A 23,949-nucleotide genomic window follows, 5' to 3' on the forward strand; every position below is an offset into this window, starting at 1 on the left:
AGGAAGGAAGGAAGGAAGGAAGGAAGGAAGGAAGGAAGGAAGGAAGGAAGGAAGGAAGGAAGGAAGGAAGAAAGAAAGAAAGAAAGAAAGAAAGAAAGAAAGAAAGAAAGAAAGAAAGAAAGAAAGAAAGAAAAAGAAAGAAAGAAAGAAAGAAAGAAAGAAAGAAAGAAAGAAAGAAAGAAAGAATCACATTATAGTTACAGAAAAAAATAAAAGTATACTTGGATGGTATAATGGTAGAAAAACATCCATTTTATGAAATTTCATAAGAGTAAATTTTTCCAGGTGAAAAATAGGATTCTCTGTCCATATCCCCTCATTTCCCCCCACCTCCAGTTTTTGTTACAATAAGTATTTAATTGTGAAGCCAAACCAGACACTTTCATTATCCATGCACAAAAATATTGTTTTCACACCGTGATTTGTATCCAGAAGGAACAACTTAATAGCATCCTTCTTGTTTCCATTTCTCTGAGATATTTTTCACAGAAAATTTTAGATGAGACTGACCTTCTGTGCTTTCAAATTACTGGAAGAAAACACATCCATTGTCCTTTATCAAGGAATGAAGTCAAGCATTGATAGCGAAATATTATACAAAATAGGAAAGTTTCTTTTACACAGAATTTTTGAGAACCACTCTTTTGTGGAAGTTGAGTGCACAGAATTACTGTTGTAAATAGTGGTGGTTAAAGCCTAGAGAGATTCATTACAACTTGAGACATTTACAGAAAAAGGCAAAACAGAAGATTACTGACTTAACATTATATTGCCTACAATAGAAGTCTGAACAATGATTTTTCAAGTAGAGTCTGAATTTTGACAGCAAACATAATTAGGAGCAATTCTCAGAGATAAGACTGTGTGTCTAAAACATATCGCCTCTATTTTGACACAGTTATATTTTATTACAATCAGCACCTAAAAATGTGCGATCAAGAATATAAAACATTGGTTTACATTTTAAGACTGAAAACACATCAATATAAAATGGATAATTTTAACAAAAGGAAAAAAAATAACCCACACTCCACAAGCAGCATCATCATCATCATCTCCATAAAGTCCTTTTATTCCTGACTCAAACCACAAGTAAAATTACAGTTATGTAATACTTTGGCAACACAGGAAGATTGCACTGAAACAACTGCAAACCAAGGGACAGAGATAATTGGAAAATAAGCATCTTTCAGAAATTCACTGATTTAAACCAACAAAGAACAATAGAACAATGCATGCAGACATCTTCAAAGGAATATCAAACGCTGATCAACACAAAGACTCTTACAATGTAGTTCTATAATTTGTGATAAAAACTTACCCATTTCGGGCTGATTTCAGCCAGTTTACCTAATAAACCCCAAAACCTGCCTCAGGTGGAGAGCAGAGTTGATGTTGCAACCTACCACGTTCAAACCGTCAGTTTTAAGTTTAATTCTTCCACAATTTGCTGGTGAAAACTAGAGGTTTGTGAGAGGAGGTGGCCAGACTGGCCAGGCAGGGCAGACTGAGCGGACATCGGGGAGGACAGACACCCTCTGCCCGGAGGGGGAGGACAGACACCCTCTGCCCGGAGGGGGAGGACAGACACCCTCTGCCCGGAGGGGGAGGACAGACACCCACAGGGACCAGCCCGGGAGCTTATCCCACTCCTACGCCCGCACTGAGGAGACCCACCCCAAGGCAAAAGTGCCGCTCCTGTCCCTCAGCAAAATGTAGAGCCATGTTTTTCAATCTTAAAAGGAGGAGGGAGACGATACCGATGACTGATACTTTGGAAACTTGTCACTCCTGCCTCTGGTGGGCAGCTCTGGTGCTCTGCTGACCACACACAGCTCGTCCCTTCTCAGGGCAGAACAAACAAGTCTCCTCCAGGTCGCGTACCTTGACTGCGTGTGTAGAGACAAACACCAGTACATCTCCCCTCGACTGTTTTCCTAGATTAACCCGTTATTTTTAGGGCCCTTCCATATAACACACTCTGCATTCGTTATTTTTCGCACCAGACTAGGCCCTTCTTTAGCTCTTGCCCATCCTCATTTCATTTGGAGCTTTTCCAAACAAGGTCTCCCTCAACTCTTATACAATGTCACAAACGCTTCTTTGGCTGGAGTGAAAATACTCTGACAAAGAGCATTTGGCATTGTCGTGGCTTTATTAGATTGAGGACTCACACACATTTTACATCCTACTAATATACTTGTGTCTTTTTATTTTTTTTCCCAGTATGATTTCTGATTGAAGAACTCCTAATTTATAACATAAATTCCTATTAGTCCCTCACTACCTGACCTTGCACACTATACTATTAAATTCCACCCAGTTTTTAATTGCTCCTGTCTTCAGAATTACATAGTTCTTCCAATTTTACAGGCTGTACTTAAGAACTCGATCTACAATTTTTACTCTTCACGAAACAAATTAATTCTGAGCTGTAGCCAAAGACCAAGAGAACTCCTGTTTTTCCCGAAGATGAGCTGCTAGGGACCCACCCCTCTGGTAACATCTCCATCGTACACTGTTTCCTAACAGCACGGTATTGCAGAACAACAATAGCCGTAATACCTACTGTCAAGAAAGCCAAAGAAGAGATGAGAAGCCACAGCTCCAGTTGGGAAACACTGAGTCATTAGGATGAGTACAACAAATACAAGTATTTTCTCATCAATTACCAGCACCTACAGTTTCTCAGACACTAGTGACTCACCATTTACAAATGCAGTTTCTACATTTTTTCAGTTTTACAGATCTCTACTGAAAGAAACTGCACAAAAACCTTTTCCTCAGCCCAAATGGTTCTAAGAGCAAAGATCATACTGACTACTTTGTTTTACTCAAAGATTTTTGAAAAACATACAGGCAGCTTGCCTGGCTGCTTGGTGCAAGCATCAGCACGGGTGTAGTTTCCAGATTCCTTCCTGAGATATGAAATATTCTTGACTGCTCTCAGGAATTCAACAGGATGTTAATGTCTCAAAACATTCAGTTTAGGAGTGGCAGGGCTGCTGACATATGTTGCTATGAAGAGCAATGAATATTTATGACCAAGTCTAATTTCAGAAAATATAAAATTCAATGCAAATTAACGAGCTTCCATAGGAGTAGTAACCAGACCAGGCTTAAATACAACTGTTAGATAAATTAAAAGCTTTTGTTGTTGCATTTGAAATGTGCTCAGAACATTCCTTCCCCAACTAAGTTGTAAATTTAGCTACTAGATTTGTTTGAAGAATTGGTGATTTACTTCAATTACTGTAATAACTCGGCGCTGTCCTGACACAATCACAGATGCTCAGCATGCAAACAAGCAAAGTGATGAACATCAGTGAGGGGAACCATCTCTGAGCTTTGTGTATGTGCCACAGCTCCTAGAGTGACTGGCACAAAAACTAGGAAAACTGGTAATTTAGATCTGGGGTTGGGTTGAACTGTGGACTAGTGAGTCCAGGCCAGGCTCCATTTTAAGAGCAGGTCAGAAGGCACTTTTCCTAGGGCAAGCCAAGGAAGGGCCCTGACACCAGCAGCCATGAGGCTCAGGGTGCAAGTCCTCCACAGCCAATACAATCTAAACCTTGGCCCTCACAGCCCCCTCACCTCCTCGCCCCCTGAGAGGCTGCACACTCCCCATCCCCATCCAGCACTGACACCTGGGCTATCCTCCTGCCTAGGGCTCCTTTTTTGGTTTGTTCTTGCTAGGCTGGTTCCCAGTCTACGAAACAACAAACTAACAGATAGATGATGTACGGGTATACGGCATACATCTGTGGAGGTACATACAAATGTGTGTATATACACACATATATATTCTATATCTGTGTCTACATAAATACACACACCCCTAGAACACATAGTTATATATAGCCTCTACATATCTCTGGTTTCTAAACGCACTGGTGTAATTGTGCTATAAGGCATTTTTGCCTTTACTGATTCCCTCTTCCCTCCTATCAGGGATCCTTCATCAGCCCCAGTATCTGGGTTCCTTTGGACACCAACATCACGGCACGGGGCCCTGATGGGTCCTTATTACTAATACACAAACCAAGTTATACTCAGACTCCTGGAAAACAGTCAAGATGGAAATATAGTCTGTACTAACGTGAAGTCTGCCTAATAGAACTGCCTTATCACTCTCAAGGGAAAAACCCACCCTGGGGAAACAACGCCGCCCTGTGGTCGAACGACAACAGCAAAATACCCTTTTCAATATGCTGGATTGACATCCACATCTGAACACCAACTTCTGGTTTTCACTTATTTAGGGAGAATATCAGACTGTATTTGGAAGACGTACTGCCTAAAGGTGCGTTTGCTACAAGCAGGCAGGCAGAGCAGGGGCAGCAGGCCGAGCAGGGGCGGGCTGCCGAGCACAGCTGCTGCCGCACCGCCTCGGGCTGACTCACCACAGCGTACACGGCGAGGCCGACAGCGTAGGCACCACAAACGGGACTGCTGGATTTGCATCCACGGTCAACTTTCATTCAACTGGTTTGAAAGAATTTTCCAGAAACAACTAATGGTTGGGAAAAGTTGGCTTTTTATACCAATAATATGTCAAGGCAAACAAGTGCTCAGGGCCTGAACTCTTGTGCATTCAGTAAAATCCACTTACTAAACAGTTTATACCGTTTACATCACTCCTCAAAGAAAATTATTAAACATCCTGTGCATCAGAGTGGTTGCATTAATCAGAGAAATTAGAAAGTCACTGTCAGAGGGTTCTGTGGCTCTTTCCAGCACTCCTAGCCATTCATGAAGGGCAGCCTTGTAACGAAGTGCAGGCCTTGGAGTTCACAGCTCCAGCCCAAAGGGTATGTGGTAAATGGCTTCAAAAACACAACACAGGCATTGCTAGCTAATGGTTATTTAACCCCTTAGGGAAAAAAAGCGCCTCATCCTGCAATTGTACAGGAAAACCACACTCCAACTTGTGTGTATCGGAGGAGAGACAAAGCTGCATGAGCTGAAGCTACAATTAAGAGTGGGAAACAGAAGAGGGTAACTGGTATGAAAGCTGCTTCCCTGGACTGAACTGGGAACACTGAGACAGTAACGTGAACACCTAACACCCCACGCCAGGTGCATTCACACCTCACACCTACTACCAGTTACTAAAAAATTCACTGACTCCTGCCTCACCATCACAATTTTAACATAGGCAAATACATTTGGCAGGCAGTTATGCTCCCAGTAACAGCGCCCGTCCTGCTCTCAAAGGTGAGGCCTGGGACAGCCTGAGGAGCGAGCCCAGCCGGGCAGGAATGCCAGCTCCTGGCAGCACCCGCCGGGGAAAGTTCCCACACAGCCACCCCTGCCCTGACCTGCGTGGGGGGACGTGGAGGGTGGTGGGACAGGGAGGTGTGTGTGCTAACCCTCTAGGGTGGGCTGGTACAGATCCCCCTCCAGAATCCGGGTGTGTTAGTGCATTCACGTGGATGGATGTAAATATACATGGGCTCTGGTGCGTAACTGGAACCTGCAACTAACGGGAATGTGTTTTTGTCTTATAAACTTGAGAAAAAACTGTATGCGGGGTGTTTTCTGTTTCACTAGACACAACAGATGAAAAGTGCAACTGTAATCACAGGTTGTTACAGCGCTGAACCCAGAGATGCTGACACATTCACTGACAACACCCACACAGACAATACCCAACCACCCACAGGGGTAATACTGAATGACTGACAAACAAGCAGACGCCGTGTTGTTGAGGCAGAGGAAGGAAAGGTGAAGGTGCTCACTGGGTGCACCCACCTTCCTGATTTTATGCTCAGGACCATTTTTTTGGTGCAAGTTTGCCTTGCGCTGTCTATAGAAGGGACAGCTCCACGTGTCACTGGTGGTCCGGCAGCTGGAGCCCTCCTGGTGAGCGCAGGGCAGGGGCTGCTCCGTGCCCCTCCGCAGGCTGGGCACACGTTGAGGCCGCAGGCACACTCACCGTGCTGCCTGTGAAGAGGCAGGGGGCATCGGCCCAGGGCTGCAGTGTGCTAAGGCAGACACGCGGCCAGTCTGTCCCCCCCCCCATCAAACTGCCAGTAACGGGCCCACATGGGGGAAGGGGGGGACCCACATTAGGAGACCTTCAGGAGTCAGGTCTGGCCTCTGAGTTTAAGGAGCTCCAGCACTTCCCGGCGTGGCTCTGGACAGGTATGAGGAGAAAAAAAATCACAGTGAGAAATCCTCCACATCAGCTAAGTAAGCTAAACTGCTGCTGGGGGAAGATCCAGACACTTAAAGTAATACAAAACCACCTGTCACAAAGAAATCAAAAGCCAACATGGCAAAGAAAAAAATATAGGAGACTTAGAAGACATCCTTTAAAAAAGATGGAAACATGTCCAAATAAGAAAAGATAGAACAGAATGTTAACTATAAAAGGTCAGAAAATACCTTCAGAAATATTTGACAAAAAGACAGAAAATGTAATAATAAATCTTTCTTCAGGCCCCTCAGGAGCAGGAAGCCTGCCAGAGTCTATGGAAAAGATACAAAAGGAATGCTCAAAAAAAAAAAAGAAGGTCAGAACAGAAAAACTAAATTCATTTTCTGCATCTGTACTCAGAGTTTGGGCAGGACGCTGCAAAGCTTACCCACGGTTATGAGCTCAGACACATGCACGTCCAGCACACAAAACCTCTCACACAGTGCTTCAGCACTAGATGACCGGGCAGCATGCAACTAATGTCACAACAACCTTCAGAGCGTTCCAGGATAAGCCTAGGAAACCACAGACCAGTGACTTTGACAACTGTACCAGAGAAATTAACAGAAACTCTTTTAAACAGTAGAATAAGGGGACGCATAGACAACTGTGACACGCTGGGAAAATTCAACACAGTTTTTGTGATGAGTAGGGATGACTCACAATACTTTCGGAGTCTTTTGAAAGAGTCAAGACTGCAAGAGTTGGACAATAAAATCTATCCTCATTTCTAAGAGATACGTGCAAAGGTCCTTCACTGAAAGTTCTTAACCTAAGCAGCTGTGTGACCCAAGAGGGACTTCACATGGCTAAATAAATGACTAAACACTGGAAAAAAAAAAAAAAACAAACTATTTTAAATGAGTGGAGAAGGAGGCACTGCCATGAGACAGGCCCTGGGCTGGGGCACACACTGGTCAGTTTGTTTATAAACAACGCAGAAAAATTGTTACTGAGAAGAGGTTTACAGACAGCAAGTGACTGGGATTCTGCCAGGGAAGCGTTGATCCCTGCCACGACACAACTGACTGCTGTGGGACTCAGCAGTGTCCTACCATGGTTCCCTAAGCAGCTCCTCCCTCACAGCCTCCTCTTGCCCCTCATCTCCCCATCCAGGTCAAACCACAGCCTTATTCGGGACAGAGAACTTGGAATTTCATCTCCCCACGCTGAGAAATTACTCAAACACAGAATAAACAAACATCGAAGCACAAACTGCCTCAATACAAAACCCACTGAAGCTTAAGGGGAATCTGGCCACTGATTTGAATTGATTCAGTCTGGGTGCAAAATGACTGAAAACTTCACTGTTGGTCGGAAAGTCTCGCCCGTGGCTTCAAATACGTACTCTGCAGGGTAGTGTTAGAGAGCAGGAGGCTACAGAGCCATGAGGAGCCATGGTCTGAGGAACACCATCCCCAGCTGGTACACAGTTACACGACATGTTACAGCCAGTGGAGATCAAGTGCACTTTTACCCAAGCAGAATAATAAAAAATTATCTTAGTTCCTTCTTCAAGCCGAAAGGCAGCTTTGTGATCTAGGTGGTAACAGTGTTCAAACATAAAAAACTTGGTCAGAATCTCACAAACACTCCAAAGCATTTAACAGAAATTCAAGAGAAATAACCAGATTTTTCTATTTTTGTTGCACAAAGTAAAGCTTTAACAAAGTACTAGAAACTATTTGCAATATTGGTCAGAGATTTCCATATATTTCTCAAAATGTTTAAAAAAATCCTGGAAACCGGTATCAATAATAACCTTTCACCAAACCGTGTAAGAGATGAAATAAAACAGTATTGTGAAGATCTACAGACTAAACATACAAATACTTTCAGTATGTTAAAAATATATTGGTAAGCCTAGAAAATATTCTGACAAGAAAGTACTGCCGACAGAAAATAGGAACATCCTGCAGCATTTTCATTTGAAGAGCAACGTCTGTCTCCAGCCCAGTCGGACAGAGCAAGACAGTGTGATTTCACATGTTTGGTATGCTTGTCAGAAGAAATCAGAATAATCTTCAAAGCATTTTATGAACAATGCTTCACTAATTTTCTATCAGGAAAGTGTCTAGGAATACAGTGATATGTTTGGACATGTTTTAGTCGCTGTAAAATTATGTCAACAAATTCAACAAATGGAAGCTCTCTTTTTTTTAAATGCAAGATGTATTAAAGAGGGACACTCTGGAGATCTGGTTAGAGAGCTTCCTTTCAGCCAACGATATTTAGCATTTACTTAATCTGAATTTTTTGTAAATAATTTTAGAACATTTTGCATTCCGTTACTATGGATACATTTTACAACAATCTTGACTGCAGATTTAGTATGAAATACAGCAAAATTAGAGCTATGGTAAACACAAAACACATTTAATTCCTCTTTATGCCAAAATGCTAAATTTTTCCCTTAAAAGTTCTTCATACCTGTATTTTACAGCACAGAACAGATGAAAAAATATGAACTGCTTTCTGATAACACCTTTTAAGCTGCACTTAACATCGTAATAATACTGAACAGAAGTTACCTGAAACAGTCTTACAGTACATTTCACATCTATTAAAAAAACAAATTACAATATTAAAATTATTTATTTGCCTTCCTTTTCATGTTTTTTCTTACATTAGAACTATTGGACAAACTACCAACGTAATCAGGTTATCTTATTCATGATATATCTAAGAAATGGCAGGATAAGAAAGCCAGCCTTTGAGTATTCACCCGAAAGACCTGCATCACCTTTTTGCAACTAGATTGTAAAATATATCCTGATTTATATCACTGCAGTTGTTTTCCTAACTGCAGATGGTTCTACCACCAACTCGGTCTTCTGGTCACAGTTTCTCTCGCAGGCTGTGAGCGCAGTCTACAGAGTCTCCCTCTCCCTGTGCAGCCTGAGCACCGCCCCAGTGGGGAGCAGGGGGCTGCAGGGCCCGCAGCCTGCACCTCCCCAGGCCGCTCCACCGCAGAGCTGCTGCCTCAGAGTAGTCCTAGGTCAAACCCACCCCGAGGAGGGCAGGATGTATATCCTCTGAATTAATACTCCGTAACACGGGTTAACTCCTCTCTTCCCGTTACGCTGCACACCCCTTTTTTGCTCTGAGAGGACAAAAGCAGCCCAGAAACGCACCGATCTCCCCTTTTTGTCTCAGTTGATGTGAGATGACCTTGTCAACTTTCTCCCTCTCCTTTATTTTGTAACACAGCTGTCCTTTTTATCTTGCAGTTTTAAGGACAACATTTGCATAAGCAAACCCTTTTATTTCCAGTTCGCCTCAGCAGTGCACAGCAAAGCCTTCTGCCACAGCAAACAGCAGAGAACAAACACGCCTACAAATAACGTTTCCCTTGGTTACAGGCATCAAAGAACCTCCTTACTTTCAGACTCATACAGTGGGAAAAGTCACACTCAGCCACCTTCACAAACTCAGTGTTACCGCAACCAGGGGCTACTACGCTTAGGTTTGAATCTTCCAAACACCTACCAAACTGCACAAGATTTGCCCGTTAAGCACCACGTATCCCAGAGAAAAAAAATAATTATTCTTATTAGTAACAATGACACACAATCCCAATCTTGCTCCCACCTAGTTCAACAGCAAATCTGTTCTCATCTTTAGTGGGATTAAGAATTAGACTGGAGATATGAGAATATTCTGCTTGATCAAAATTATTCTGTTGTGGAATTCCGATTCTTCAAGTCCCAGCACACACACATCCTGTTATTCCAACCAGCACTTTCTGCATGCAAAGACCAAGCGATTCCCTTCTAACGAGAGGCCGATGGTGAAGAGGTAGTCTAGACCACAGCGTGCAGAGACAGCCTTTCAGATGGGGACCCCAAAGGCTGCAAACCTGCTCTCCTGAACAGGTCGCATTTTTAAATGCAGATAAACACTTTGGTAGCAGACTGAAGCTTTTTGTTTGGTTGGTTTTCAAAATAGTAAATGTAATTCAGAACAGAGGAAGTAGAAAGTTTATAGAAAAAGGTGTTTTCAACTCATACAGAGCACACTGCCTGTAACACAAGAAATAGCTTTCCTTCAAAAAAAGGCAAGTGCTGTGGATAAAAGCCCCCAGGAAGTAGTGAAACTGTCACTATATCCCATTATAGGCAAAACGCCTGCGTAGGAGATCGTGATAAATGCATGCTTGCTAAAAAGGGTGCCCTTTCTAAATGAGTTCAATAATATGCAATTCAGTATTAGCAACGTTTAATAAATACAGTCTATTGCCAGCACTTTAAGTCTCACTTATAACAGGGACATACAACCCCCGTTTCTAACAAGCCCCAAATCCAGGGATATTTTTTCATTGCTTAGGATCCCTATTACAGGAAACAGTTATATAACGCTGGTCTGAACACAAAAACACATTCCTTGCTTTATGCAGTGCAACCTCCTATATTTAGCATGGGAAGCATCTAGATTCATTTTTCACTTCTTTACTGTTTCCTTTTCAAAATATCATTTAAATGTTGGTCAAATTATAGCAACAAATTATAGCAAATTACTTTTTTGGTATACAGTACCAAGAAACACTACCAAATTGACATTTCTTCAATATTCTGATGATACAGGTTTCTAAATGTAAACCACCAAATACATTTGACTTCTGTACAGATCATGTGGAGAAATTGTTCTAGTAAGGTTACATCAAATACATTTTCAGTACATCAGGTTATTTCTTGATGAGGAAAATACTGTCACATAATCATTGACGAGGGTTCTCTCAGATGATGTTTTCCAATTGTGTTTACATCTCATCTTTTAAAATGTCACATTAAAGATTTTGGATACTGGGTTACAGTCAGCTAATACACCAATCACCATCTTCCATTATATACTCACTTTTTGCTAAAAACCTTCAGCAGAATTTCTTTAAACCATGGAAAAAATAACAGGAATGACAGCACTGTATTGCTAACAATAAAAATATTTTGCACTTTAGGAAATTTTAGGTGATGGAGACATGTAAATATTCAATCACTTACTTTGGTAGAGTTTTCAAGTGATTTTCTCTTAACTCCAAAATTCGCAATTTGACAAGTCTAGAAATATGATAGAAAATAATTAGTTCATTCAATTAATTAATTCAGGAATCCATAAGAATGATTCGAAACTACTTATTTCAAGAAAAAAAGTCTGCTTAATACACAATAGCAAGCTGTCCAGTTATTGTGGGGCTGAATATTTATTCAGAACCAAACAGCTTCATGTAAGGACAGACAGCTTCAGGTAAGGACGTACCTGTCCTCATCTAACTCTTCTGAAAAGCTTTGACATGTAGCAGGCTTTCACAGTAATTCTAAACTTTTTTAATTAACTATTCAAACAAGGCAAACATCATAAAAGTTAATTTCCCTCAAACATTTCTGGATCTATTAAAAGATAAAGGCAACTGCTATTTAGTTACAACTTGCTTTTGCACTTTTTGAGCACTGAATTCTACACCTCCCCACAGGCAGACCAATACTACAGAAGAGATCTCCATTTAATTTACCTTATTTAAAAAAAAAAAAGTAGGAAATGTGCTTAGGTGTTGGCACGAATTAGAAGCCATACACAACAGTACTTCCCAGTTCCATGGCACTGGGCAAACTCTAACTGGCAATGTCATTTAAGCCACAGCAATAAATTTCATGAAGTCAAATAATGGGAAGGAAGGAGGTCACATCAGATAAGAGATGAAGAAACTAATGTATCGAGATCCAGAACTTGGGGCAGTATTGTCTAATTACCCACACTGCCTAGGAAGATAATTTGATAAACATGAAAGGATTTTGATTCTGTCACCCTTTTGCTGGTTCTTTAACCCCAAATTATAATCAATGTGGGTAGGAAGAGGATACAAAACCAGAAGGATGAAGAAGGTCCTTTCCTCTTCATCTCAAATCGTACAGCTCCCCTCACAGAAAACGTGGAGCATCAAATCAACTATTCCTTGGAGGTACATTCAGGGCACGAGCTGTCCACACCCAGGACTGCTCAAGGCCTACATGAGTCTGAGCAGTTGTGCATAACTCAACTATAAGAGTGTCCTTTCTAAACAGAGGTGTCATACGACTAAAGCTTTTAGGCTTATAACATAGCTTCTGAACGTGACAAAAGTTTATTGAGGAACTTCGTGGTGAATTTCCACCGCTTCATTAAGACTGCTCTTCATATTACTCTGTCCCTAGAGTTCAGGTCCTTTACTGTCACAGGTGTAAACATGTGTCTGTGAGAAAAGTTTTTTAAAAATACAACAAAGCTTTCAATAGTTCTTTGTCCAACACACCACCAGTCTCGTCCTTCATGGAACCTCAGGCTTCCCAATATTATGCTCTTCTAGAAAACAATGACGTTATCTTTTTCCTACCCAATAAAGGAAAAAACATTTCAAGTCCTACAGTTGTGCTTCACTATGACTAAAAAGAACAACTTTAAATGAGAAATGTGGAGAGACTTTTGCGTGATGCTCATGCAGACTCAGCTCTTGACTTTAGTCATGTCATATAACAGACTAACTGAACATTACTGTACCGGAAGACATTAAGAAAGCAGCAACATTTGGAGCAGAGCAACGAGGGAGATAAGGTAAAGAGCTCTGTGTGACTAGTAAAAAAGAGCAACGTCTGTATGCTAATGTGGGAAGCTTCAGAAACATGACCAGAATTTGTAAATGCAAGATACCAAGTAGATAATATAGAAGCAAAATAATAATGACTGTAGTTTATTACATTTAGATAAAAAGTGCATTTGTAAAACAACAACAAAAAAAAGTTGGTGCTTTCTGCTAAAGGATTTAGAATACTAGACGTGTCCTTAAGGAACAGAGATTATCAGGCAAAGTACCAGCAAGGCTTTAGAAGAGCACAGTGAATCTAAACACTACATGTCTGATAAACTGCAGGGTATTTCCTACACTCATTTTTCCTTGACATTTGAACATAAATGTCTGATTCCACTCCGCAGAAGCAGGCTGTCTTAGGATTTACTCTGACATTCCTAACACCCATCAAATGCGAACAATGACAATTTTTGTTCCTCCTCCTTCCAGCAGGATTTTCTCAGAGGTATTCAGCGGAAAGCCCAGGCCCTGCTCTGGGCCAGCGACAGGCCCGCCGAGGGAATGCAGATGAAGCAGCATTCCCTATTTCCCACCGCCCGAGCCCACCACTGTAATCTCCAACACACATCATGGTGCGGAGCTGATGTTCCCAGCTGAACGATAAAACACACAGGTAGCTGGATGGAGCAGGAAAAAATACTACTAGGTGAATTCTGAACACCACCGTGTATCTCCTCTGTTAATCCGTTGTCTTCTGAGCTATTTGCCCAGCTGGACAAGCCGAGGGCAGAGAGGCTGACCACTCCCTCGCCAGTGTAACAGCTGGGACAAGCCTGACATTTCTGCCAGACCTGTGCAGTGTAAGGACCCACTGGCTTCTACTGCCCTCCGAAATGGCCATGGCAAACTGTTAGCTTGGATTTCCCTGCCTCTGCTTTGTCCTTATCTAACACTATTGGGCTCAGCTTCTGTTGCGTTTATTTTTACTCTCATTTTACATCCTTTCTGCTCTGCTGTCTTTTGAATCTTCTCTCTTGTTCTGGCTTTCACATTTTTCTACCACGCTCAGTCATTTCTTTCTTCCCTTCTGACTCATACCACTTGTTCTCTCTGTTCATTTTTCAATAGGCATAGACCATATTGTTATTTTCTGCCCTTGCCACAATTTAATAACACATATGATCAAGGACAGGACTCTTCAATTTGTGTTTCTTCTCACCTTTTCCCTAAACCACCAAACTGCATCACTTCATCATAAAATTCCTGCTGACATAACATTCTTTCTAACAACAACCATTCATCAAAATATAGCTGAAAAGCCAAAATCTCTTTGTTTTTTCTGTTTTGCTTTGTTTCGTTTTTGGAAAGAATACATCTTCTAAATGTTTCCTTAAAGCCTAAACTGCATTCATATGAAAGAGCAACGCGCTTTGATGACTAATACTTACCTTCCAAAGTTAGCTGGAAGAAACTCCAAAAAGGCATCATTTAGATAGAGCTGGGTCAAATTTAGAAGTTGTGTGAAGCCATCTGGCAGCCTAAAAAAACAGTTAAAAGCTTAATGCTCACACCGAAGTTGCTATGGAAATAATAACAATGTATATTTAGAAAGAGAAAGATGACTTTCTCTCTCTCACCTTTTTCTACCCAAATCCTCAAGAACTTAACTTGTTACAGAGAACATTTTTGCCCGGTCTCATCTTTTCCATGTTGTTATAACCACATGGTATGCAAATACCTGGCACATTCAAATTACATCAGCCTTTCCCCTTCCTCGCTGAGGGTTTTAAGCCAAAGATGTTTTCTTTCTTTCTCTCCTATCTCTTTTTTGTAAACCCCCCCGCCAAATCAGAAATTTCATCCTTTCATCTCCTTCACTCCATTTAATAAATTATGGGATTGGAATACAGGTGTTTTGTTACTATTATTGCAAGTTTTTGGAAGGAATAAGGGTTGCCAAGGTCCCAACGAAGAGATTATAGTACATGAGGATGCAGCGTGGCTTACTTCCCAATTACATAAAGCGCCAGCCCCTGTGTTTAAAAGGCTGCACCACATGGACTGCTCTGCCAACACCTTCTTTGCTATGTGGAAAGACACTGCTTTGTTAGACAGTACACAGACCTTTTCATATATACGTCAACCCTGGATTTAAAACAACTAAGAAGAAATTTAGATTTGCAAACGAAGTTGATACAATGCCTTTACATTTTAGTGTAAATTTTCTGCACTTGGAGTATAAAAACACAAGCTACTGATACTCACTTAGAGACTGGATTGACACTGGCTTCAATAATTGTTAAACACTTACAACATTTAATATTTTCTGGAAAATCTTGAATTCCTAAAAAAATATTGAAAGAATTATTATTACACACACAAAAAAAAACTTTTTAAATTGTTTTGTTCATAAATGAGTTCATTCTGCATTTTCAGATCAGGCTAAAACTATAACAGAAAGAATTACAGACATTTTAGTATTCTAGTCTAAAAGATGACACTTGGGCACTAAATAAATACACCGGAACAGGTAATATGCCTTGTAATAAAACTATTATGCTAATGCTTGATTTATATAATCTTCTAGAGTTAAATAGTGACGTCATTTGTACTGATATTTGTGCCTTTCATTTCTTTCCAAAATGCTTAACCTTCTCTTCTTTGCCTCCCTCTCCTCAGGAGAACACACGTATAATAATCCTGAGAGCCTCTAGGCCTACACCGATAAGAAACTTTTCAAAATTTTCAAGAGTGCCTAAGCCTCACTTTCAAATCAAAGACACTTACGTTCAGACATGCAAAGGTTTTTAGGCACATAAATATGTAAATGCATAATTTGGAAATGCACGTCAGCAAATTAGTCACTGGCTGTATAAATTCTGCTAGTTGTTTACCTGCAGCCTTATATGCTTAAATACATTACACAAGAGCCCAGTAAGTACTAAGCCACTTTGGAAAGTGGAATGGTGCATAAGTGCCCTGACAAATGGTCTCCCGCTCCTATTTCCAAGGTTTATTGGTCACAAGCCATCATGGTATACTACACGCTAAAGCAAACTATTCTATTTTGTAAAGAAAAGTAAATGAGGTAGGCATCTACCCAGACTTCTCAAAAGTGCCAGACAGGAAAACAGTACATAATCTAGAAAAAAAGCAAGTTTTCTAGAACACGAGTTTGTTAATCATTAGGAATTAAAACTTCAATATTGTTCATATTCATTACAATTCTTTAAAATACTTATACTTTTGATCTCTTACCATTTTTACTGATATCAAGTTCTTTGAGATTAACTAAGCTAGCAATAGTGGTTGGCAGACTTGAGAGGTCATTGTCTGGTATGCTCAGTTTGCGTAAAGCTTGACAGTTGAACAGTTGCTGCAACATAAAAAGATACTTTACAATGTTTCAGGAAAACAATCAGTTTGGGATCATTATTTATACACAGAAGCACAAATACCACAAAAATACGCTTGCTACATAAAGAGAATTCAATAATCAAAAAACATTTTGAAAAGCCATTATTGGAGAAGACATTCTTATAGGCTGCTCAGCATCATAAACACAGCTTATACACGCTTGGCAAGAATAACCAAAACAGCTGATGGGTAGCAGGAACGTTCATAAAGAGCTTGCTGTCAAAAACTGCATTCTCATTGCAATCAACATTTTGTAGGTATGTGATAGTCCCTACGTGCTGTATCAACTGAAATTTTTTTGTGGTTTGTGGCAAATGAAAATAATTGCTTTTATAACGTAATTTCATTATAGATTTTAAATTATTTCAACTGCACACAGAAGAAATTTGCTATCTTCAAGAAACAAAACGCTTTGACTTTATCAAAATGGTATCTTCCTCAAACCCCCTCCAAAATTCAGGACTCACTTCTGATTTTTTAATTCAAATTCAAATTTTATAAAATGTCAGAATTTCCACTACAAAAAACAAACCCTCCTTTCAACCTGAAGTAATCAACTAATCATGTTCAAAGCACCTATTGAACGTGGCTGCTTTCCTCAAGAATTATCACCGTCTCGTACAACACCTTACACACGTAGTAATGAATGAAACCCCACACTCACAGAAGGCAGCCATGAAGACTGCTCTCACATGTGGGTACGCTGCACTGCAAGGTTGGAGGTGCTGTACCTGAAGAACCAAAGGTGTATTTTTTAGACAGAATAGCTTACAGCTTCTTCCAGCCCGGCGTGCCGGCAGGTGCAAGAGGAGAATGCAATACAATCGCATGGCTTCTTTGTTACGTGTTCCATGTTCCCCAGAGGCAGCACTGGGGAAAATGGCCTGTGCAGAGTAGGAGGGATGGGTCACGCGTGGCTACCGCCTTGGTGGTCCGAACCCTGGTCTGCACCCCCAGCACGGTGTTACCGCACCCCCGGCACCAACTGCTCCTGCGCTGCCCACCATGCCAGACTGGGGGAAGGACCAGCTGCTGCACGGGGCCCACTTTGTGGGCTCTAACAACATCACCCTTCTCAAAAGTTACCCCAAACCCCGTAGGACTGTTCTGCAAATATGATTTCAGCGAATGGCACCAGAAAATTCAGTGGGTTCCAGAGAACAGTTTCTCTTTGCAGGCATCTCACAAGTGTTCTTCAAATATCAGCACAATGTTTACACCAGATTTAGTATTTCTTTCAGACTTCTATGTCAGAATAAAGTCTATATACTCATCTACAGGCTATTTGAGAATGCATAATAAATTTCATTACCTAGATGCAAAAACCAGCCAACTATCTGGAGAGGAGAAAATTAACACACAAAAGGCATGCAAATGCCAGGCTGGTACTTCACTTTAAGTAAATTTTAGATCATTTTAAAAGTGTTTTTTTTCTGCCGTAACTTTCTACCATAATCTTTTAGAAAAATTCTGCTCTTCCTTCAACATAATCTACTCTCAGAAAACCAAGAGGGAATCCCATGAATAAAAGCTGCTCAGCATGAGAAGTGTCACACCACAACCACTATGCCCTGACACCAAACACGAAAGGGCATTTTTACTGAAAGACACTTTTCAAAATGCCTTTGTATCGCCAATTTTTTCAGATTTCTAAGAAAGACTGGCTGATTCTCCGGGTTGTCCCCTGGCCCCCTCCCCAGCGCAGCCCAGCTGAGGCCAGTGCCTGGCAGCGGGGCCCAGTGCCCCGCGGAGCCCCGGGGAGCCCCGTGTCGGCGCTGGGGCCTGCGCTCCCCAAAGGCATCTGCAGAAGCACCACTGCACACCCTGGAAGCCAAACTGGGTTACACCTTTCTGCTTGCAGACAACGTTAATAAAGGGAAGTATCTCTCCAGAGAATGAGGAAATCCTCTGCAATGCATCAGAGAGCACCTGCTTTTTCTCTTTTCTAAGGAAGCCCATCGTTTTGGACAAGAGTGGAAACATAATTAACAGGCTCTAGGGTTTGAAGCTTCCAGCCACATTACTGAGTGGGAGCAGCCGTAGGTCACAGTGATGCTCAGCACAGGGGACCTGCAGAATTTTGGCACATACACAAACTATACCACGCTATTGTACCTGCAAAATGAACTTCCCAGTGCAGGTTCCCAGCCATGCCCCTGGAGAATTCTTATTTTAAAAGCCAAGGGAGGCTTGGAACTTAAAGCTTGCACAATATGTGAACAGATGCAAGGCTTCTGAACTAGTGAATGAAGAAGTGTAATAAAAAAATTTTCCCTCTGGAGTAATTTTATGAGGTACTATTATACCAGAAATAATGTAAGAGTGTGAATACAGGTATGTAGGCCAAAAATTGCCTGCTTTTTTTTAATCCACTGGATTTTCAGAGGTGTCTTTCTCAATTTCTAGTGCTTTATGGCCCCTGTTGTAATCATCCTACTGTATGTCCATACAGGACTTTTATTCCTTTCAGACTGGAAACCAATGGTGCTAACAGTGCTGTGACTGGAGTTGTAACAATGGGCCATTATTCTGCATTTCTCAAGTTCTTGCCTACCCAGCAATGGAGGCTGTTGGCTTCCAGGGCCACAGGAGAACAATATGAAATTTCTGCTCCTTGCTTTCCATAGGCAGAACTGTGAAATACACTGGCTGACACACTGCAGAAATTTGATGTCAGGATTACAAAGAAGTAGCAGTTTCTAGCTTTGCAGAACAGAAACATGATTTCTTATTGGCAGATTTAGAAAAACGATGCATGCCTTTAATGGAAACTATAACTTATATAGCAAATGCAATGTAAAAGAAAAATACAGTTAATTTCTAATACCATCTATGTGAGCTATACGTTAGTGATTGCCCCAACACCATTTATATATTGGTTGTATTGTTTGTTCCCAGTGAGGGAATTAAGCATTAATGTAGCCTCTAACTTCAGCAGCATATTTACCACCACCGGTATTTATTTTACCAACACGTCAAATGGCAAAACACAGTGGTGGCTATTTCTAGAATCTGTTCTTAGACACATTTTTCCTAAGGCATTAACAAGTGAACTAATTTTGTCCATTATAAATTAGTCCAGATTTCACTTTATATTTATAAGGGAAAGCTGCTGGGGAGAATTTTCATCTCATTCATGTTTTTCTGGATAGTGATTGCCAGCAATTCCACCTTCATCAAAATCAGTATTCTTTTTTATTAGTCATTGATTCATTTGACTCTCATAAATAGGGACATACTTGCAGCAGCAGCTCACGATAATGAGGTCAAAGGCAAATAAAGTAAAACACTTGGCTAGATTTAGGAGAAAACAGAGAATAAGAATTATATAACAGTCCTGTAAATCCTTAAAAAAAATAAATTGTGAACTAGAAATCCATTTCTAATCAAGACAGCAGAAAAAAAAAGATGAATAAAATGTAAGGCTAAAATTAAAAAATAAAACAGGCAGAGTGAGTTTAATACATCAGTTTAATGCAAAATAATTTATTGGGTTTTAAAATATCAGGTAGCAGTGAAAGTAACTAAGGTAGAGAAGGACTTAACCAAGTTTTTACCTCAGCTTGTTTCAATAAATTTTTAAACACGAGCAAGCGTTCTGATGATAGAAAATTTCTAAAAAAATACTGTAACTTCAGGGGCACATAACATTTGGTAAGTAACAGAAAACTGACAGAAATTTCCTCTGGAAGAAGTTATTTGAATTCACATTTATTAGAGAGGAAAGTTCTGCCTATGGTAGATCATAGTGCGTAATACAGAAGTTAAAGTACTATAGTGCCATTTTAAGAAAAAAAATGGCATTTTTCTCTCCTAGAATATTAATTCAATAGTGAAAAAAAGTTCAGAGACATGCAGCAAAAAATATCTGAAGCATAAAATTTGATAGAGAAATTATTTGGACTCTTTAAATTTATGGTAACAATCAGTAAAGGCTTAAGACAAAAAAAATTATGAATGGTATAAAGAAAGAAAATTAACACTGCAATTCATCTTCTCTTGTACAAGACCAAGACTATGCTAAACAATACGCTTAACTCAAACCTGAGGTTGATTAAAAGGACTTCTTCAATATCTAGTATTTCACTGAAACTATTATTTATAACAAAGAAAATTTTTAAAAAGAGGTGCAAAAGCAGAGTTCTATCCATTTAAATCTCTCCAAGGTATGTGTTCATGTGCTGTTTTGTTTCACAAGTAGCAAATACAAAATAGATGACATCACAACCCAGCACAAAGGTTTCACTGGCATGCACATCTCAGCTGTGACTAACGTCTATCACCTTCACCCCAGTTTCACCCTTTTGGACCCCTTACCTTTGGCCCTCAGCTCTTCCATGCAGAATTGCAGCATACTGCCCTATTTGTCTTTCATTATGTGCTGCAATTTAGTTTTAATACCATGGTGATGCACACTTTCAACAGACCCGAAATAAATATACCGAGTTCCCTAGTTAAATTAGACACTTCAGATATTCTTCAGGAGCACAATTAAAATACACAAGGTTAACAATATCTTCCTATTAAAAGAGAAATAGTCCTGAAGGTATTCATTAGCAGCGAAATGTCCTTCACCACAACCCATTTCATATTTATGGGGACAGAAAAAATATCTGGTTCTCTGCTGTCCTTTCTAGTAGCAGGAGAGATAAGGCAGTTCTCCGTATCATTTCTCTGTGACACTTAAAAGATTGTAGCTACCCTGTCTTACCATCTGTAAAGAATTTCTTGATGGAGTGAGCAATCCTAAGCAATGAACCATCAAATCCGAATAAAGGAACTCCATGTAATGGAAGAAGTATGTTTTCTACATTTGTAAGTAGAATTTATATAAAGTCTCTATGCAGTGTAAGTAAGAAGTATGTTGAGAGATGATGAAGAATGGATTACAGTGGAACAATGTTTAATTAAAGACTTGTAAGCATCTTTCATTATTGTTGAGAAAAATTCAATTAAGGAATGGATTACATTACTTCATGCTTCATTATGTAGCTAGCACCTACTATTAATTGGTTTTTCCACTACCTTGCCCTCTTTTGTTTCCGGAGCACTTAAGTTACAGTAACTTTTAATTCCTTATAGTAAACATTAATCAACAGGAGAAGAGATTTAAAGATTCTATAAAAGAACTTTTCCGCAGGAAGGATAACTTCAGTGATCTCATTGCAGGACCTCATTCGCAGTTACAAAACTAGGAGTCAGAGATCAGTGGCCCTTCTCCCCCAGGGATAACGGCCCGTCCTGATGAAGGGTGCGCTCCTAGATGCAGCGCTACCCAGGACCCGCGTGTGAGGTCACCTGCCCCACACACCGGCGTACTCCTGGTCAAGGTACCAAATGCCACCTGAACTATTTGCTGTCCAACAAGTGCTCTCTGGAAGGACAGTTAAACTTCCCAACTTAAGATTTCAGTGGCCACCCCCTGTTCTTGTGCTGAGAAGCAAGGAGAAGCAGGAGGCCCCACTCCTCCCCACGCAGTACTGTCTGTGGGAATGGTGGCTCAGCTGCCTGGGCTCCTCCGAGAGGGCAGAAAAGAAACTGTAAAACTGTAATTGAATCTCTAGAGTTAACAGCCACGACTCTTCCCCCAGAAAGCAGGCCTCTTGGTCCAGAGCAAGCCCCAGCTCAGGGTTGAAGCACATGCCGAGCACACATTTAAGAACACAACTTTGACATCTGTATTACAGGCAGAACACTGATTACCTTAGGTAGCTCTTCAATTTGATTGGCATCTAGGTAAAGCTCCTCTAACGTCCGTTCAAAGTTAAAAACCTCCTTTGGCACCTGCTGTAGGCCACAGTGAGAGTAATCTAACACTGAGACGATTTCTTCTTCACCACGAAAACACCGGCAGGGCACCAAGCGGCCGATAATTTTCCTTTTGGTTGTCATCTCCAAACAGCATACTGAAGGAAAAGGGGAAAAAACAGTTTTCTAAATCTATCAACATTTTGGAGACTGTTTCTTTAGAATTATTATCAAGATTTCAGTCTATTAAATGCAGTTTTTCCTGAGGGATCTCTGTATTCTGCATTTTGCACTTCTTATTCTACCTTTCTACAGAACATGACCAAGCAAGATTTGCCAGCATAATCACAAAAAGCAATCTCAATACATCATCTGTTCCCCTGCACTGGGACAGATGAAAACAAGCCAAGGCCATCCACAGCCACTGCTCTCTTTAATGATGAAAATTAGTTGTGTAAATCCTACACGTATGAACACGTTCATCAGCCAAGGTGCAGGACAAGGTTTGTACTCCATGGTTTGGTCCCTTGCTTGGTCTGGGCTCTGAGTCACTGCAGTGAATCAGCCACTTGGGTCTGTTTCTCCCTGACAAACATCCCCTTCTATTATACCCCATTTCTCTGAAACCAGCAGCATTCCTTAGCTTTCCACAGCTGGAGTATATTCACTGGCTTTTCAACCAGATGAATAAAGGACACATAAACTCAATTGGATACAAAAGTAACCCCAAACCATAAATGTTTACCTGTCATCCCTGCTTCTCTTCTATTACCTTAGTCTGTTGAAAACTCAGATAAGGGACTTGGCAGAAATGCCATTGTTTTTTTTTGCAGTAAAATAAACGCTTGGGAAATTCCACCGCAATCTGTTCCCCAACTACTTCTAATCTAGATGCCAAGTCCTGCAGCTCTTCCTTGCACACACAGAGTTTGTATGAGCACCTCTAACTCACAGGAGTAACAGTTTACACAATGGTATCTCACTATTTTTCAATGGAATAAAAATACTTTAACTCACTACTTTTGAATGGTGAGAAGATTCAATAAGCAGATTTTAAACATGTCATGCAGTCTCTATATCTGGAGCAGAAGTTTTTTTTAACATGATTATAGATAAATCAGGCTGTTCTGAAACATACTGCCACAAAGCCAAGAAGAGCTAAGCCTTCAGCTCCCATTTTCTAAACCACTTACGAGGTTTTGAGTTAAATTTATGAAAAAAAAAAGCACAAAATTAGTCCAAGTAAAGCAAAATAAAGCTCATCAGGATCTTTTTTCACAGGATGCCAGTGAAAAAGCAAGTGTATATTCATGCAAAATACCAGTGGAGAAAATTCATACTGCTTAAGCCATTATTTATCTGAAATGTAAGATAAAAACCATAATTTAGTTGGTCAGATAATGCTCCATTCATGGGTTTCTGCGACTAATACATTCACATTTTGGATGTAAATAAAATACTCAAATGTTTTATTTCTTTGTTTAATTTTTATTAGCACTTAATCTGCCTCTAGTAATCCCAATGAGATGAGCGCACGAGTGGTATCAGAACAAAACCAGTTTTTTCATGTTCTCAAGAAGACTAAGGTGTTGAAACCAGAGAGTGCAGCTGGTTAGTCATTTGGCAGGGCCAACGACAGCCTTTCTGCTGGCTGATTCTGGCTTAAGCATAAAGCCTGAAACAGAGAAAAGGGTATAGTAATTCTGTAATTCAGCGTGGCCAGAAGCCAAGTTTGTGGGTATAGCAATTGTATCTTATTTACAGTCAGCGGACACAATGAAAACATCTGCATAATACAGTGTACATAAACTCTTGAAAAGGTAAAAATAGAACACTTAGAGGTATGAAAAAGAACAAATCAAATTACAAGCTAATAAATCACAAAATCTAAAACTTTTGTTTCAGGTCAATGGTATAGTCTGCTGCAGAACACAGCCACACAGTTAAAATTTAAGGATGTCACACGCCACTCAAATTTACTCTGTGAACTTTGATCTTACATGTTCATCGTTTAAATTCCTTACAG

At 40.5% G+C, this 23,949-nt stretch overlaps 1 protein-coding gene across 7 annotated transcripts in view; it reads right to left on the minus strand.

Moving 5' to 3' along the window:
- Positions 1-22,076, minus strand: part of LRRC7 (leucine rich repeat containing 7) — a 96,661-nt gene extending 74,585 nt beyond the window's left edge. For 5 of the 7 annotated variants that reach the window (XR_003398912.1, XM_026853707.1, XM_026853706.1 and 2 more), the window contains exons 1-5: positions 21,879-22,075; positions 16,017-16,152; positions 15,024-15,102; positions 14,207-14,296; positions 11,200-11,256 (exon numbers count right to left, since the gene is read on the minus strand). Coding sequence is in view for 6 of the 7 variants with exons in the window: in XM_026853707.1 (XP_026709508.1) it covers positions 11,200-11,256; positions 14,207-14,296; positions 15,024-15,102; positions 16,017-16,152; positions 21,879-22,067 (551 nt within the window). In the remaining variant the exon portion in view is untranslated. Of the gene's footprint in view, positions 1-11,199; positions 11,257-14,206; positions 14,297-15,023; positions 15,103-16,016; positions 16,153-21,878 lie in introns of all 7 variants that reach the window. The other 2 variants (XM_026853711.1, XM_026853710.1) reach the window with 1 other exon arrangement.
- Between the last annotated feature and the right edge of the window lie 1,873 nt (positions 22,077-23,949).

Source organism: Athene cunicularia, assembly GCF_003259725.1.
Source record: "Athene cunicularia isolate RWA chromosome 8 unlocalized genomic scaffold, athCun1 chr8_part1, whole genome shotgun sequence".
Classification (NCBI taxonomy): domain Eukaryota; kingdom Metazoa; phylum Chordata; class Aves; order Strigiformes; family Strigidae; genus Athene; species Athene cunicularia.